Source organism: Rana temporaria, chromosome 6 (assembly GCF_905171775.1).
Source record: "Rana temporaria chromosome 6, aRanTem1.1, whole genome shotgun sequence".
NCBI lineage: Eukaryota > Metazoa > Chordata > Amphibia > Anura > Ranidae > Rana > Rana temporaria.
Genome location: NC_053494.1, coordinates 12,119,773 through 12,138,311, shown reverse-complemented (window position 1 = coordinate 12,138,311; position 18,539 = coordinate 12,119,773). Strand labels below are relative to the sequence as shown.

The 18,539-nt window shown below is 45.6% G+C and overlaps 1 protein-coding gene across 3 annotated transcripts in view; it reads left to right on the top strand.

Annotated features, from left to right (window-relative positions):
• Positions 1–8,209: 8,209 nt before the first annotated feature.
• Positions 8,210–18,539, top strand: part of LOC120943098 — a 30,346-nt gene continuing 20,016 nt past the window's right edge. For 2 of the 3 annotated variants that reach the window (XM_040356212.1, XM_040356209.1), the window contains exons 1-4: positions 8,211–8,683; positions 12,912–12,951; positions 16,596–16,633; positions 18,044–18,100. In XM_040356212.1, coding sequence (XP_040212146.1) covers positions 8,575–8,683; positions 12,912–12,951; positions 16,596–16,633; positions 18,044–18,100 — 244 coding nt within the window. In that variant the 5' untranslated portion in view covers positions 8,211–8,574. Of the gene's footprint in view, positions 8,684–12,911; positions 12,952–16,595; positions 16,634–18,043; positions 18,101–18,539 lie in introns of all 3 variants that reach the window. The other variant, XM_040356211.1, reaches the window with a different exon arrangement.

Here is an 18,539-nt window from a genome sequence, read left to right as displayed (position 1 = left end):
AAATTAGAACATGTATAATTTTGAACAAAATCTTTACTAGTGTATGGCCAGCTTTATGGGTGAAAACCCCGAGGCTGAATCAACCCAAATCGAGTCCTCCATTGGGGACTCGATTTGTGAGATTTTTGAGTTGGGGACTCGATTTGTGAGATTTTTGAGTTCCCAGCCACACCCACCTACCGAAGGGGCCTCGTTCTTGCTACTGAGGTTGGCACATGCATACATACTAGAGAATACTGCACGAGGAGTGAGACCATGGGGTTGATTTACTAGAAAAGTTGAAAATCTTCACTCTGTTGTGTGCCAATAAAAAAAAGAATTTGGTTTCCACATGATTGGATGATTCTTTGTGGAATTTGAGTGAAGAATCTCAACTTTTTTGGTAAATCTGTCTCTCTGTGACAAAGTAGAAAACCCAATCAGGGAGAGAGAGATGTTGGAAATCCAGTGGGCGATACGGTCTGCCACCATTCACCCATAACGGAGGTGAGTTTTGTGTGAGGATTTAGAGCCGCCTTTGTCAAGCCTTTTAATAGGCTCACTGTAGACTAAGGCAATGTCTACAGCTCATGATACAGTAGTGTGGTGGTTACTGGGAAGAAGGTTTCTTAAGAAGGATACTGGGAAGAATCCCCGACCTTACAGACAGCTTAAAAGATCTTTGTGGTCAGTGGCAGGTAGAACTTGCTCATTGATGAAGGAACCCCTAGCAACCTCTGGAGGAACCCTAGGGTCCAATGGAACCCCGGTTGAAGAAGGTTGTTTTGGAGATTTTTTTTGTGAACTGAGATTATATATGAATGTATCATTTTATTTATGTTTTGTAAATATTTCTTTGTTGAAGTTATTACTTTGCTGATAAAACCTGAGATATGATTTTTTATTTTATTTTTTACGGATAAGTAAGTCCAGGGTTCAGAAGCAGGACCGGTGTGTACATATATATATATATATATATATATATATATATATATATATATATATTTTTTTTTATATATATATCTCTGAGATACAGTCCGCCTTGTGGCTGGTGAAAGTTACAGCAATCAGCTACAAGTGCAGCTAATGCGAAGCGCCCGTTCAGCCTTGGGGGCCCGTTCACACCTATGCAATGTGCTTCTTTTATTGCAACATAGTGCTTCATTGATCCCATAGACTTCAATGGGAGTGCATTGAAAAGATTGCACTAAACACGTATTTCAAGGATCGCACTAAGGCTGCATTCACACCTGAGCGTAGCGTTTTTGGTCGTTTTTTCCGACGTTTTGTAGCGCGTATTCAGACGTATTCGCGCGTTTTTGAACTTCGACATTTCTTATTTTAGCCTATAGCAAAAATGATCATCTCTTTCATCATTTGTTGCTATGTTTGTAGATTTTTTTATCTTCTGCCTGGGTGAAATGTTCTATTTCACAGAACAGATTAAAGCGACAAAACGCCCGTAGAAACGCTTGTTGTCGCGCTAGACGCGTGAATCGAGCATTTCCATTACTTTCTATGGGAATACAAACGTTCTAAAACGCCCAAATCCACCCAATTCGCACTCCGGAACTTGTTTGAGCTTCAGGCGTTCGGCGTCAGGCGTTTTGGAGTGGAGATGTGAACCATCTCCATAGAGAATTATATATTTTTTCCCCTCTAGCGTTTTGGAGCTTCATGCTTCAGGTGACAAAACGCTCAGGTGTGAATGCAGCCTAAACATGCAAAGAAATGCAAACGCACAAGTGTGAACTTAGCCCTACTAATACTTATACTTAATTAACTTAAAGCGGAGTTCCGCCAATTATTATTATTTTTTTTAAGTCAGCAGCTACAAATACTGCAGCTGCTGACTTTTAAAATAAGGACACTTACCTGTTCAGGGTGCCCGCGAAGTCGGCACCCGAAGACAATCTGTCCCCCAGGTACTGCCGCCGCCACCTTCGGTAAGAGAATCAGGAAGTGAAGCCTGCACATGCGCGACTCGCACTGCGCGATCCCACTGGTCCCTGCTGTCCTCTGGGACCTGTGTGTCTCCCAGAAGACAGCGCGGGGGGGGGGCGGGCGGAGGAGGCGCAGGAAGTGGCATAGATAGCCGCGGGTTGCTCGGCTATCTATGCCCAGAAGTGGAAGCAAAATACCTGTATCAGAAAGGCATCTGCTTCCCTCTCACCCCTGAAAGGTGTCAAATGTGACACCAAGGGGGGGGGGGGGTGATTCTGAAAAGCGGAAATTCCGTTTTTGTTTAAGTTTTAAGCTTTACGTTTTTTTTATATTTAAGCCCAGGTTCACACTGGGCTGTGGGAGTGAAGCCGTGCGAGTTCAGCTGAACTCGCACAATTTCACTTCCACCTGTCAATGCACAGATGTCAATGTAAATCCCGGACCGAAATCGCAAAAAGCAGTACAGAAACGACTTTTTAAAATCCGTGCAGTGTCGCAGATGCAGCGTCGCACCGATTAGAACGGTGCCATTGCCGGGAAATTCCGCCGATTTGACATGCAATTTGACATGTCAAATCACACCAGTGTGAACCAGGGCTAATACATGTTTAAAACCTCCGTTGGTAAAAATTTTGCTTTTGACTTTTATCCTGTGTGGATACCATGAAATTGCATTAAAGTAAACCACTTGGGCTCTTAAAGGGGAGTTCCACTTTTGCAGTCACATTTGAGAAAACCCCACTATATACAGCTCCCTTTTTTTTTTTTTGCACAAACTTTATTTGAAGCGTACAAAAGTACAGCAGTGCGATGCGCTGCACTACTACACAATGCCATTCGATCCTGTACAGTGCTCTGCGATAAAATGCAGCATGTCCCGAATGACCGTTTTACCCTCGCAGGGTTGGGAGCGGCCCATTTTAAAGTGGAGGTTCACCCAAAAAACTTTTTTTTTTAACATTAGATTGAGGCTCATTTTGTGAAGGGGAATCGGGTGTTTTTTTTTACAATCGAAGCAGTACTTACCGTTTTAGAGAGCGTTCTTCTCCGCCGCTTCCGGGAATGGACTGCGGGACTGGGCATTCCCACTTGATTGACAGGCTTCCGACGGTCGCATACATCGCGTCACGATTTTCCGAAAGTAGCCGAACGTCGGTGCGCAGGCGCCGTATAGAGCCGCACCGACGTTCGGCTTCTTTCGGCTACTCGTGACGCGATGTATGCGACCGTCGGAAGCCTGTCAATCAAATAGGAACGCCCAGTCCTGAAGACCATACCCGGAAGCGGCGGAGAAGATCGCTCTCTAAAACGGTAAGTACAGCTTCTATTTTAAAAAAACACCCGATTCCCCTTCACAAAATGAGCCTCAATCTAAGGTTAAAAAAAAAAAATTTCGGGTGAACTCCCGCTTTAAGAGGCCGAGTGGTTTGGTTTAATTACATTATTTATAGACGTGAGAAATAATATCTTTGCAAATCTAACATTTGGTGCTCACCTTTAGATTTTACATCCTGTTCTGCAAATAACTATAGGAAATAATCATTTCCTGTCATCTTTATGCTTCATTTTACATGTTATGTGTGGTTCCAATGTCAATGCCATTGTATATAATTTACATCTATTGTTTGCTGTTTGTAGATTAAAGCTTCTATACAGAATGTTACTGTAAGTGTGCTTCCTGTTCTTACCATTGCATTAAATCTGAGCTCCAGCCTTCCCTTCAGTCTTGCATAGTTGTACCGGCTCCTTTCCTGGATTGAAATTGCTTCCTCTGATTTCACCGCACACTGTGAGCTTCTGACAATGTGCATTAGAAGCTTCAGCAGGTCAAATGCAGCCCCCCCCTCATTTCCTGGCTGGAGGACATCCAGTGACATCTAGTTCTATCCTCCCCAGCTCGGTGCTGGAACTCAACCCTCCAAATCACATGAAATAGTGGGTGTGGTCAGTCAAATTTCGTGAACAGTAGGAGAGTCTTAAAGGTCATTAAATACCAGAATTGCATTACATACAGAGTGCAGAGTTAGGGGGGTTACACACAGAGTGCAGAGCTGTCACTTGTAAACACAGAAACCGGACTTCTTTGTTTACAATTGATTGTGGTGAACAGGAACCAAAGGGTCTGAGCCAGAGGTGGTGGAACTGAGTTCCACCAAGTTCCCCCTGAAAAAAAAAGCCATGGTCGGATTTCAGTTCTTTCAATGATTGGGTATAAGCATCACATATGGGTGTTATCTATGTAAATACAGCCTATAAAGGAACACCCACTCCTCCACCTTACCAAGAGAATAAGTGAACATATTACAAATATATACATAATGGCTATAAGAAGCACAGTGTCTCAAATCACTTTTGTCTGGTGCACAACAAAGACCCTGTCCATTTGTCTTTTTATGCCATTGATATGGTAGAAAAACACTGGCAGGTATCAAATTAAAATAGAGAAGTCTCACGTAATGCGACTAAGTGGATCTATGAGCTTCAAACACTAACACCACACGGTTTCAATATAGAGATAAAACCTAATAGTTTTATTCCAGATATTTTCAATATTTTTTAATTTCAATATTTTTATTTAGTTTTGACAAATGACAAAAAATGCAAACATTATGAAATGTCGGCCTGCAGAGCCCACAACAATAGGCTGCAATCTCCCGCCGGCCGCTAGGTGGCGCTTCCATTTGTATACGCGGCAAATATGCAAATGAGGAGATCCGCCGATTCAGAAACGAACGCCCGCCCGTCGTTTTCTTTTTACGTCGTTTGCGTTCGGCTTTTTCCGGCGGATAGTTACCCCTGCTATATGCGGCGTATCCTATGTTAAGTATGGCCGTCGTTCCGGCGCCGAGTTTTGAAATTTTACGTCGTTTGCGTAAGTCGGTCGCGAATACGGATGGACGTAATTTACTTTCCCGTCGAAACCAATGACGTCCTAGCAATGTCATTTGGAGCAATGCACGCTGGGAAATTTGGCCGGTGGCGCATGCGCAGTTAAATTGGCGCGGGGACGCGCCTGATTTAAATACTACACTTCCCCTAGCCGCGGAATTTGAATTCCGCCGGGCGATTTACGATCCGACGGCACAAGTTTCGAGGTAAGTGCTTTCTGAATACAGCACTAGCCTCTCAAACTTGCGCCGGCGGATCGTAAATCAGATAGATTACGCGGATCTAAAGCTCCGCTCATCTATCTGAATCTACCCCTGTGTGATTATAATTGGGTATCCAAGGGTTAATTAATGCCCCAAAGGGTATAAATCCAGTATTAAATATGGCGGCAAACCAGCTTCCTGAAGACCACCAATAGGTGAAACGCGTTGCAGCGCGGTTGATGAGTCAGGAGACATATTCCGAAGATGTTACTTCCAGGTAGTGGAATGCACGCCATTTACAGCTTCTTTCCCCCACACACACAAGCTGTTTACACCTGGTGCCGGTCATTATAGGCACTATTACAAGTGAGTGTAAATATGCCATTTTAACTTTTATTAAAAAAATCTCTAAATGGTTTTACGCTATGAGATCTTCTTCCTGTCATTCTTCCTTTTGGGTGGAGCCTTATGCATGCAGAGGGACTTTTGGTATGAGCAAGCAGTGACAAGTACATAGGGGAATGCCCCACAAAGTGCTACTGATCTAACTAGAGATAGTTGGTCAACCATATGTGGTGAGTGCCAGTCTATGTGGGGCACCAGCGGCACTTTGGAGTGAAGCACTAGGTTATGTCATTAAAAAGCACCCGCACTTTATATTTTATGATCACATTGGGACTTATATTGAATTTATATTGGACTTTTTAATTTTTATCATTCTCATTGATATAGGTCAATTTATGCAGCATTTATGTTGGCAGTCACGTTTACTGACAGCGATTTGCGCGGTTTATACCGTTTTTGTGTGTGTTTATAATAGCACATAGAAATAGCTGCAGCAGTCACTATTACATCATCTATTTCACATATTGGGTTTATATAATTTACGTTAACTTGAGTTCACATATCCAAGGCGCAGAGCTATTTCTTTCTAACGCTTCCTGTTCTGGTTTCAATGGTCACCACTGAAAAAAAAATAGAGAAGGTACATCTGAGACAGAGGTTATAACCTTCCTTAAAGTATATTTAACCACTTAAGGACCGGACCAATATGCTGCTAAATGACCCAAGGGGTTTTTACAATTCGGCACTGCGTCGCTTTAACAGACAATTGCGCGGTCGTGCGACGTGGCTCCCAAACAAAATTGGCGTCCTTTTTTTCCCACAAATAGAGCTTTCTTTTGGTGGTATTTGATCACCTCTGCGGTTTTTATTTTTTGCGCTGTAAACAAAAATAGAGCGACAATTTTGAAAAAAATTCTATATTTTTTACTTTTTGCTATAATAAATATCCCCCAAAAACATATATAACATTTTTTTTCCCCTCAGTTTAGGCCGATACCTATTCTTCTACCTATTTTTGGTAAAAAAAAAATCGCAATAAGCGTTTATCGATTGGTTTGCGCAAAATTTATAGCGTTTACAAAGGGGATAGTTTTATTATTATTTTTTTTTTTTACTACTAATGGCGGCGATCAGCGATTTTTCTCGTGACTGCGACATTATGGCGGACACTTCGGACAATTTTGACACATTTTTGGGACCATTGTCATTTTCACAGCAAAAGATGCATTTAAATTGCATTTTTTATTGTGAAAATGACAGTTGCAGTTTGGGAGTTAACCACAGGTGGCGCTGTAGGAGTTAGGGTTCACCTAGTGTGTGTTTACAACTGTAGGGGGGTGTGGCTGTAGGTCTGATGTCATCGATTGTGTCTCCCCTATAAAGGGGATCACTCGATCGATGCAGCCGCCACAGTGAAGCACGGGGAAGCTGTGTTTACATACGGCTCTCCCCGTTCTTCAGCTCCGGGGAGCGATCGCGACGGAGCGGCTATAAACGAATAGCCGTGCCCTCGTCCCGGATCGCTCCTGAAGCCACGGGAACCGCCGCATGTAAGGGGGGGGTCCCGATCGGACCCCCGACCCACGTCTAGGCAGGCACGTACAGGTACGTTGATGTGCCTGTACGTGCCATTCTGCCGACGTAAATGTACATGCGGCGGTCCGGAAGTGGTTAAAGTAATTTTGAAGTTTTTTTTTTTTTTAAATAATGAACATGTTATACTTACCTGTTCTGTTCATAGGTTTTGCACAGAGCAGCCCACCGATCCTCCTCTTCTAGGGTTTTCCCCCGGCGGCCCTCCTGGCTCCTCCTCTTCATCGGGTGAGAGTTTGGTGTCACTTTACCTCTTAGGGCACCTACTGAAACAAAGACTGCCCTGGGGTCCTAACCAGGGCCGTCTTTAAGGCAGGGCAAAAGGGGAAGCTGCCCTGGGCCCTGTCATTGTTGTGGGGCCCAAAGCAGCTGCCTCATACTTGCCAACAATCCCAGTTTTTTCCTTGATGTTTTAGTCCTGTGCTGTGTCCTGATATCTCAGTGTGAAGTGCTGCTACTAATGCTGCCCAGCTCTGCCCTATTGCTATGTACAGATGACTCACCTGCAGACCCTGTGCTTACATGTAAATAACCGTCATGCATATGTAAATAACGGGAACATTCTTATGGAAATAGTGGCAGCATTCATACGTAAATAGCCGAGGCCGACAGCATTCATATGTAAATAAAGGCGGCATTCATATGTATATCATGCCCCTCTGCAGTGAAGAGATGATGTGCTGTAACCTCTAGCAACCAATCAGTGAGCTGTATTACTGTATAGTAATCTCTAGCAACCAAACAACAAGAAGAAATCATGTGCTGTAACCTCTAATCAGTGAGCCGTAATGCGTGCTGTAACCTCTAGCAACCAGTCAGTAAGTGGTAATGATATGCTGTAACCTCTGGCAACCAATCGCAATCACTGACTGATCTGATACAGTAAACGCATTTTAAGTCTAGCTGATATTTATTGTATGTCTCAAAACCAAAATTGCATGGGTGGGGGGCAAGGTTTTTTTGGCCCAGGGTCCAATCAACATTAGAGACGGCCGTGGTCCTAGCCCTGGGCCCATGTATCAATTGGGCCAAAATCAGCAGCTGCCATAATATGTGACAGCCGCAGCTTGTTCTTCATTCTCTCTTTTCAAAGAATGTCTCAGCGCCGGCTGCTGAAATGAGAGCAGCTGAAAGTGGCCTATAGAGGTGTCGGCATCCTGTCCTGTGTGGTTTTGGTGGCTTGACACGTAGCGTGGGCCTCACACGCCGATCTGACTCACCTCTCTGGGGGGGAGGAGATCGCGAGAGAAGACAGCAAACGTTTCCTGGTAGCACCTCTACAGGACCAGTGGGCAGCGTACAGGGTGGGGAAGTTGAAGAGGGCGAGAAAAGAAAAACCAAGAAAACTTGGCAAAGATCTGAAGGAGTTGAGTTGAGGAACGTGGAAGTGGACATCCAGAGGAAAAGTTCTGAAGAGCCAAAATCAAAAAAATCAAAAAATCAAAAAGGTCCAAAAAGTTCTGAAGAGCCAAAATCTAAAAATCAAAAAGGTCCAAAAACTTGTGGGTTAGGTGTCCAGAAGAAAGACAGACACTCAGTGTGAAGCTGAAGAAGGAGAACGATGTGTTAGAAGACGCGGAGGCCGCGGAGACGAAGGTGGAAGAAGACGCCGGTGAAGTGCATGGCTCCTCTTTTTACCGACCTATTGGCTCCTTCTTTTGCCTGGATTGCCGGACTCCTGGGAATATCCGCAATGGCTTTCTTCCTTGGTTGCGCCAGCTGCCGGCAACGTGAGTATACACGCCTCCGTACATTGGCGTATGACGCGCACTTTTCCCGCGGAATGGCGTGTGTGCGTGTTATATGCCCATTCCTTGTGGGAGGAGGGGATGATTACACAGAGCCCCCGATCTCCTGCGTACCGAGAAATCAGCCACACCCAGCGTTGGACCAATGTTCTGTCTATCCTATGAGACGGGCGGGACTGTGAGTGACGGAGCGCCGGGGACACAGGAGATTGCCAATCTGTGTGATGCAGCACGCCAGTACAGGGCTGTCTTAATAGCATCATGGGCCCCTGGGCAAAGTAATGCTCTGGGGCCCCTACAATGATGGCAGTGCATGTAAACAGACATCAAGTAGGTAGGAGGCAGACTGCCTCCCCTGTGTATCTATCACTCTCAGTGCCATCATGGGACCTCCAATTATGGGGCAGTGTGGGCTCAAGGACCCAGCTGCTTTGGGGAAAGTGCAGCCCCCCCCCCATGCAGCTAGGGCCCCTGGGCAGTGCCCAGGTGTGCCCTCTCATTAAGACAGCCCTGCTCCAGTACACTAAGCAGGCTGCAACGGTGGGCATATTAGAGGCTGCAAATGGGCACTAAGCAGGCTTCAATGGTGGGCATATTAGAGGCTGCAGATTGGCACTGATCAGGCTGCAATGATGGGCACTGATCAGGCTGCAAAGATGGGCACTGATCAGGCTGCAATGATGGGCACTGGTGAGACTGTAGATGGGCACTGATCAGGCTGCAATGATGGACACTTCTAATGAACACATGGAGATCAGGAAGAACAACACCACCTAAATGCATGGAATGTTGGTTGATTTCGTTCTTAGGCCTCGTACACACGACAGAGAAACTCGACGTGCTTGGCACGTCGAGTTCCTCGTCGAGTTTTGGGATGAAGCCGCCGAGGAGCTCGGCGGGCCGCCTTCTCCCATAGAACAACGAGAACAACGAGAAAATAGAGAACATGTTCTCTATTTTCTCGTCGAGTTCCTCGGCGGCTCCATCGAGCCAAAACTGTACAGACGACAGAGTTTCTCGGCAGAATCCGGGTTTTGACCGAGTTTCTCTGTGAATTCTGCCGAGAAACTCTGTCGTGTGTACGAGGCCTTAGACCTAATCACTGCTTGGCACAAATCTATAGCAGCCCACAGTCCTACAGCTGTTCAGCACATTCCTACCGGGAAACCTTCTGGGTTCAACGCATGAGTGCGTTCTGGCTAAGGACTACCCATTGTTTCCATCTGGTGTGGAAGAACCTAGCTGGGGAACGGAGGTTATCTATCAGATTCAGTACTACATGTGATTTATTAATTGGTGTTCGGTAAGCAGAATATTTACTTGAGGTGGAGGTGCTTCAATCAGCTGTCTTACACTTATTGTGGATTTTCTTTCCAACACAATTCGGTGCTTATATGAAGATTTGTTACGTTTAACCATCTTCCAGCTGATCACAGCTATATGGACTATATATATTTCTGTGCACTATCTCACTTTGTATTTTTTAGCACATAAGCACTTTTTTTCTTGTGATGTGTATAATGTTTACCTTATCATGTCAGTAATGATTTACACACACTTACCATACTAGCAGCGCAGCATTTATTCTCTTTACATTGTAGATGGGCACTGATAAGGCTGCAAAGGTGGACATATTAGAGGCTGCAGGTGGGCACTGATCAGGCTGCAATGATGGGCACTGGTGAGGCTGCAGATGGGCACTGATCAGGCTGCAATGATGGACACTTGTCAGGCTGTAGATGGGCACTGATAAGGCTGCAAAGGTGGGCATATTAGAGGCTGCAGATGGGCACTGATCAAGCTGCAATGGTGGGCATATTAAAGGCTGCATATGGGCACTAATCAGGCTGCAATGATGGGCACTGGTGAGGCTGCAAAGAGGGGCACTGATAAGGCTGCAAAGGTGAGCTGATCAGGCTGCAATGATGGGCATATTACAGGCTGCAATGATGGGCACTGGTCAGGCTGAAATGGTGGGCATATTAGAGACTGCAATGGTGGGCATATTAGAGGCTGCAGATGGGCACTAAACAGGCTGCAATGATGGGCACTGGTGAGGCTGCAATGATGGGCACTGGTGAGGCTGCAATGATGGGCACTGGTGAGGCTGCAATGATGGGCACTGATCAGGCTGCAATGATGGGCACTGGTGAAGCTTTAGATGGGCACTGATAAGGCTGCAAAGGTGGGCATATTAGAGGCTGCAAATGTGCACTGATCAGGCTGCAATGATGGGCACTTATTTTGCTTCAAAGTTCTTTATTTAAAATTAAAGTTTTTTTCCTGAAACTTCCCCCTTAAAGTTAAGGTGGGTGTGATACTCTGATAATTACGGTAAATCTATACAGAGTACATGTAGTGAGCAAATTGAAATGTGGACTTCCATGCTGTTCCTATTTATCTCACCCAATAACCAACCTTCAATCTTATACAAAAAACACCGACAAATACGAATACAGCATCCGACCCTAAAGTTTTCTGCACCTTTATGTAGTTGTGCGCTGAATGACCTGGTGGCATCTCATTGCATCTTCCAGGCTGGACTGAATGTCTCCTGAACTCACTTTCCCAACATATTGCAGGTGATTAGTGTCAATTATGGCTCATTAAGACTATAGTGCCAAAAGTATTGGGACACCTGCCTTTACACGCATATTACAAGCAAGCTTCTCCGCTTTCTCCGTGCTAGCCAACTTATAAAACAATGCCTGAGCGTATACACTATGGGCTAGATTCAGAGAGAGTTACGCCGTCGTAACTCTGAATCTACGCCGTCATAAATTTAAGCGTATTCTGGAAACCAGATACCCTTAAATTAGGCTAAGATACGAGTGGCGTAAGTCTCTTAGGCTGCTTTCACATTGAGGCGTGCAGACGCGGTGACGGTATAGCGGTGCTATTTGTAGCGCGGCCATACCGTCGTATTTACCGTGATATTCGTGTGCTAGCGGTGAGGTTTTAACCCCCGCTAGTGGCCGAAAAGGGGTTAATACCGCCCGCAACCGCGGTATTACCGCGATTTCCCATTGATTTCAATGGGAAGGCGCGGTATAGGAGCGGTGAACACACCGCTCCTATACCGCGGTAAAGATGCGGCTAGCAGGACTTTTGGAGCGCTCCTGCTAGCGCACCGCTTCAATGTGAAAGCCTTCGGGCTTTCACATTGAACACTACAGGGCAGGTTTTTTCATGCGGTATAGCAGCGCTATTTTTAGCGCTGTACCGCATGAAAAACGCCTCAATGTGAAAGGGGCCTTACGCCGTCGTATCTTAGGGTGCATATTTACGCTGGCCGCCAGGTGGCGCTTCCGTCGATTTCAGCGTAGAGTATGCAAATGAGCTGGATACGCCGATTCAGAAACGTACGTGCGCCCGGCGGATTTTTTTACGTCGTTTGCGTTAGGCTTTTTCCGGCGTAACGTTGCTCCTGCTATAGTGAGGCGTAGCCAATGTTAAGTATGGACGTCGGGCCAGCGTAGAATTTTGCGTCGTTTACGTCGTTTGCGTAAGTCGTTCGCGAATAGGGCTGGACATAATTTACGTCCACGTCGAAAGCATTGACTATTTGCGACGTGATTAGAAGCATGCGCACTGGGATACGTTCACGGATGGCGCATGCGCCGTTCGTACAAAACGTCAATCACGTCAGGTCATCACACATTAACATAAAACACACCCCCTCTTCCACATTTGAATTACGCGCGCTTATGCCGGCCCCATTTACGCTACGCCATTTACGATACGCTGCGCCACCGTACGATCAGGCGCAGACACCTAAATCTAGCCCTATATTGTCAAAAGTATTGGGACACCTGCCTTTACAAGCGCATGAACTTTAATGGCATCCTAGTCTTAGTCCGGAGGGTTCAATATTGAGTTGGCCCTCCCCCTTTGCATCTATAACAGCTTCAACTCTTCTGGGAAGGCCGTCCACAAGGTTTAGGAGTGTCTATGGGAATGTTTGTCCATTCTTCCAGAAGCGCATTTGTGAGGTCAGGGGCTGATGTTGGATGAGAAGGCCTTGCTCGCAGTCTCTGCTCTAATTCATCCCAAAGGTGTTCTATCGGGTTGAGGTCAGGACTCTGTGCAGGCCAGTCAGGTTCCTCCACCCCCAAACACGCTCATCCATGTCTTTATGGACCTTGCTTTGTGCACTGATGCTTGCAGCTGCTTTGGTCTAATTGAATAACTGTATTTTATCCTGTTATAGATAAGCAGCGTGAAGGAGCTGACCGCCGCCCTCCTCCACCGTAAGTTTATTTATTTTAATGATCTATAAATGTTTTCTATCTTTTTTTATAAGCACACATTTAAAAAAAAATAGAAACAAAGGGCCAGATTCACAAAAGGGATACGCCGTCGTTTCTCTGTTTCTATCTATGCGACTGATTCATAGAATCAGTTACGCATAGATATCCAGAAGATCCGACAGGTGTAATTGTTTTACACTGTCGGATCTTAGGATGCAATACCGCGGCCGCCGCTGGGGGGGAGTTCGCGTCGTAAACCAGCGTCGGGTATGCAAATTAGGAGTTACGGCGATTCACGACGGATTTTCGCGTTCGCTACGTCGCCGCTAGTCTAGTTTCCCGTCGCAAAGTTAGTCGTCGTTTTAGCTGCCCTAACTTTAGTCAGCAAGTGTATTGCTGTCTAAAGTATGGGCGTCGTTCCCGCGTCAAAATTTAAAAATCAACGTCGTTTGCGTAAGCCGTCTGGGAATACGGAATTAGGCTACGCGCGTCGCTGTTCGAAAAAATGACGTCACGGCACGCAATGCACGACGGGAGTTCGGAAACGGAGCATGCGCGGTAGGTCCGCCTTGCGCCGGAGGCCATCCGGCGTAGGTTTTCATCGCAAGTGCTTGGTGAATCAGGCACTTGCGATGAAAAATTGTGGCGGTGTGACGTACATACGATACGTTACGCCGCCGCTCTCCTATGTGAATCTGGCCCATATATCTTAATGTAATTTTTATTCAAATTTTACATGATTTCAGTTTCTTATTTCCATTACTGCAATGTATATAGACAGTATCTCACAAAAGTAAGTACACCCCAATGTCCAAATTGGATAATTGGGCCCAATTTGGACATTTTCACTTAGGGGTGTACTCACTTTTGTTGCCAGCGGTTAAAACACTTTTGTGAGATACTGTATATTTGTAGCCTCTTCACATGAGAGTATCACGTTCATGTCACAGGCATCCATCAGCCCTCAGAGGTTTGTTAGAGAACCTTAGCGAACAAACAGCATCATGAAGGCGCCAAGGAACACACCAGACAGGTCAGAGATAAAGTTGTGGAGAAGTATAAATCTATAAAAAAAAATATTCCAAGCTTTGAACATCTCACGGAGCTTCTGTACAATCCATCATCGGAAAATGGAAAGAGTATGGCACAACTGCAAGCCTACCAAGACATGGCCGTCCACCTAAACTGACCGGGCCGGGCAAGGAGAGCGTTCATCAGAGAAGCAGCCAAGAGGTCCATGGTAACTCTGGAGGAGCTGCAGAGATCCACAGCTCAGGGGGGAGAATCTGTCCACTGGACAACTATTAGTGGTCTCTCCACAGATCTGCCCTTTATTGAATAGTGACAAGAAGAAAGACATTGGTGAAAGAAAGACATAAGAAGTCCTGTTTGCAGTTTGTGAGAAGCCATGTGGGGGAGGGGACACAGCAAACATGTGGAAGAAGGTGGTCTGGTCACATGACACCAAAATTTAACTTTTTAGCCTAAAAGCAAAACGCTATGTGTGGGGGGAAAACTAACACTGCACATCACCCTGAACACACCATCCGCACTGTGAAACATGGTGGTGACAGCCTCATGTGGTGGGGATGCTTTTCTTCAGCAGGGACAGGGAAGCTGGTCAGAGTTGATGGGAAGATGGATGGAGCCAAATACAGGACAATCTTAGAAGAAAACCTGTTAGAGTCTGCAAAAGACTTGAGACTGGGGGGGGAGGTTCACCTTCCAGCAGGACAACGACCCTAAAGTACAGCCAAACCTACAATGGGATGGTTTACATCAAAGCCTATTCATGTGTTAGAATGGCCCGGTCACAGTCCAGACCTAAATCACATTGAGAATAGACACACTCCTAAACCTTGTGGACGGCCTTCCCAGAAGATTTGAAGCTGTTATAGCTGCAATGGGTGGGCCATGGGCGTCCGCTCTATAGGGCAAGGGGGGTCGTTTGCCCCCCCCCCCTGAAATTGCCAGGGAGAGCCAGGAGCAGGGCCAAACTGGCCCTGGGGACGATTTAAGCGGTGACTGCAGCGCTCCCCTCCCCTCTAGTTGTCCCTTATTAAGAGTGCCTGTCCCTCTTCTGGAATCAAATCCATTTGTTCCTCATTCCGAAAGGTTCCTCTTTTAGACCTGAAATAAATATACTGTCAATATAGTGTAGTGTTTCAGTCAAGGGAAAGAGGTGCTGTGTAATGTAAAGGGTTCCATAGGTGCAGGGAGCTGTGTAATGTGAAGGGGTCCAGTGATGCAGGGTGCTGTGTAATGTAAAGGGGTCCAGTGATGCAGGGTGCTGTGTAATGCAAAGGGGGCCAGTGATGCAGGGTGTTGTGTAATGTAAAGGGGTCCAGTGATGCAGGGTGCTGTGTAATGCAAAGGGGGGCAGTGATGCAGGGTGCTGTGTAATGCAAAGGGGGCCAGTGATGCAGGGTGCTGTGTAATGTGAAGGGGTCCAGTGATGCAGGGTGTTGTGTAATGTAAAGGGGTCCAGTGATGCAGGGTGCTGTGTAATGCAAAGGGGTCCAGTGATGCAGGGTGCTGTGTAATGCAAAGGGGGGCAGTGATGCAGGGTGCTGTGTAATGCAAAGGGGGCCAGTGATGCAGGGTGCTGTGTAATGTGAAGGGGTCCAGTGATGCAGGGTGCTGTGTAATGTAAAGGGGTCCAGTGATGCAGGGTGCTGTGTAATGCAAAGGGGGCCAGTGATGCAGGGTGTTGTGTAATGTAAAGGGTTTCAGTGATGCAGGGTGCTGTGTAATGCAAAGGGGTCCAGTGATGCAGGGTGCTGTGTAATGCAAAGGGGGCCAGTGATGCAGGGTGCTGTGTAATGCAAAGGGGGCCAGTGATGCAGGGTGCTGTGTAATGTGAAGGGGTCCAGTGATGCAGGGTGTTGTGTAATGTAAAGGGGTCCAGTGATGCAGGGTGCTGTGTAATGCAAAGGGGTCCAGTGATGCAGGGTGCTGTGTAATGCAAAGGGGGCCAGTGATGCAGGGTGCTGTGTAATGCAAAGGGGGCCAGTGATGCAGGGTGCTGTGTAATGTAAAGGGGTCCAGAGATGTGAGGTGCTGTGTAATGTAAAGGGGTCCAGAGGTGCAGTTGTGGAGAGGGGGGTACACAGTAGTGACAAAGAGATATTGAAAGATGCAGGGGGAACAGTGGGGTGTTTTTATATTTTAACGGGGGGCGCTTTTAACCCCCCGCTAGCGGTCGAAGAAAGGGTAAAATGCGATTGTGTATAGCCGCTGCCGAAGCCCCCCTCTGAAAAAATTTCAGTGGATGCCCATGGGGTGGGGCCAACTCAATGCTGAGCCCTACGGACTAAGACTGGGATGCCATTAAAGTTCATGTGTGTGTGGAAAGGCAGGCGTCCCAATACTTTTGACAATATATTATAGTGTATAGATAGAGATATAGATAGATAGATAGATAGATAGATAGATAGATAGATAGATAGACCCACATAGTACACTGTATATACATAACTGTCCTGGGATTGCTGGGACAGTCCCGCATCTTGAACCTCAATCCTGGGAGGCCATTAAAGTTCATATGTGTGTAAAGGCTAGCGTCCCAATACTTTTGGCAACCTCTGTTTTTTTTTTTTTTTCTGTATGGTAATTGGTTAATTTTATGTTTTCTGCCCCCCAAGGACTCCTGAAACTGAACACAACCCTCGATACCAAACAGGTAATTTTTTCAAATTTTTTTCTATAATGGAGAATTTATCATAATAAATCCTACAATTTTGCTTATTAAATTGGAACTCCAACTTTTTGGTTTGCGTTACACAAAGTTCCAAACAATTGAAGGGTTAGACGCTCGGTGACGCAAGAAAAAAAAAATATATATATACATTTTTTTATTATTACTTTGCCAGACATCATTTTAATGCCACTTTAAACTGGACAAATATATAATTTTTTTTTCAGCATTATATTTTATTTACAGTTGTTTTTTTATTTTATTTTTTAACCACTTGCTTACTGGGCACATATACCCCCCTCCTGCCCAGGTGAAATTTCAGCTTCCGGCACTGCGTCGCTTTAACTGACAATTTCGCGGTCGTGCGACGTGACTCCCAAACAAAATTGACGTCCTTTTTTCCCCACAAATAGAGCTTTCTTTTGGTGGTATTTGATCGCCTGTGCGGTTTTTATTTTTTGCGCTATAAACAAAAAAATAGCGAAAATTTTGAAGAAAATGCAATCTTTTTTACTTGTTGCTATAATAAATAGCCCAATTTTTTTTTTTTTTTTTTTTTCTCAGTCTAGGCCGATACGTATTCTTCTACATATTTTTGGTAAAAAAAAAAAAAAATAATCGCAATAAGCAAATGGTTTGTGCAAAAGTTATAGCACCTACAAAATAGGGGACAGAATATTTTTTTTTATTATTTTTTTTTTACTAGTAATGGCGGCGATCTGCGTTTTTTTTTTTTGGAACTGCGACATTATGGCGGACACATCGGACACTTTTGACACGTTTTTGGCACCATCCACATTTATACTGCGTTCAGTGCTATAAAAATGCACTAATTACTGTATAAATGTGACTGGCATTGAAGGGGTTAACACTAGGGGGTGAGGAAGGGGTTAAATGTGTGCCCTGCATAGTGTTTCTAACTGTGGGGGAAGGGGACTGACTGGGGGAGGTGACCGATCGGTGTCTGTATGTACAAGGGACACAGATCGGTCTCCTCTCTCCCTGACAGGACATGGAGCTCTGTGTTTACACACACAGATCCACGTCCTTGTCTCTGTAACCGCCGATCGCGGGTGCCTGACGGACATCATGGCTGCCAGGCACGCACAACGGCATCTCAGTGATGCCGCGGGCGCTCGTGCGCCCCCCAGTGGCCCAGAGGAGCGTAGGCCATAAAAAGACTGCAGCTCAGAGATTTACAACCACCCTGTGACCGTATATAGTCGTACGGCCGTCAGGAAGTGGTTAAGTAACTCTGGTCAAAACAGGAAAAAAACACCTTTTTTTTTTATGTTTTTGTCTACAGATTCAACAGAAATTGGCAACTGAAACCTAAAGAAACCTATTATTTTTATTTTGTTTTTCTTCACGTTAATCCTGTTGTTGTTTTTTTAGATCGGTATCCGCCAACTCCCTCCCCATCTGCTGCCTACAGCGTGCCAAGGATAACAAGTAAGAATGTCGCATTTTAATACATAGATTGTGATAATATTCTCCAATATAATATATTACATTATTATATATATATATCCCGAGCGACTAACGCGTATCGCGGGGGATCTCCCTTGAAACACGTCAGCCATTTGGAAGAGCTCCCATACTACATAGTTGTTGGTAGATCTAATGAGGATGGTATAGTGTATGGTCACCTAGACAAGTCCCAAACACGAGAAGACCTGCCAAGTGTTGACGCGTTTCGCAGGGGAGATCCTCTCTTCCTCAGAGCCCCATGGATGAGGGGATCTCCCCTCAAAAAGCATCAGCCGTTTGGAAGGTCTCTCATACTACATAGTTGTTGGTCAATCTAAAGAGCATTGTATAGTGTATGGTAACCTAGACAAGTCCCAAGCGACTAACGTGTTTCGTGGGGGGAGATCCCCTCTTCCTCAGA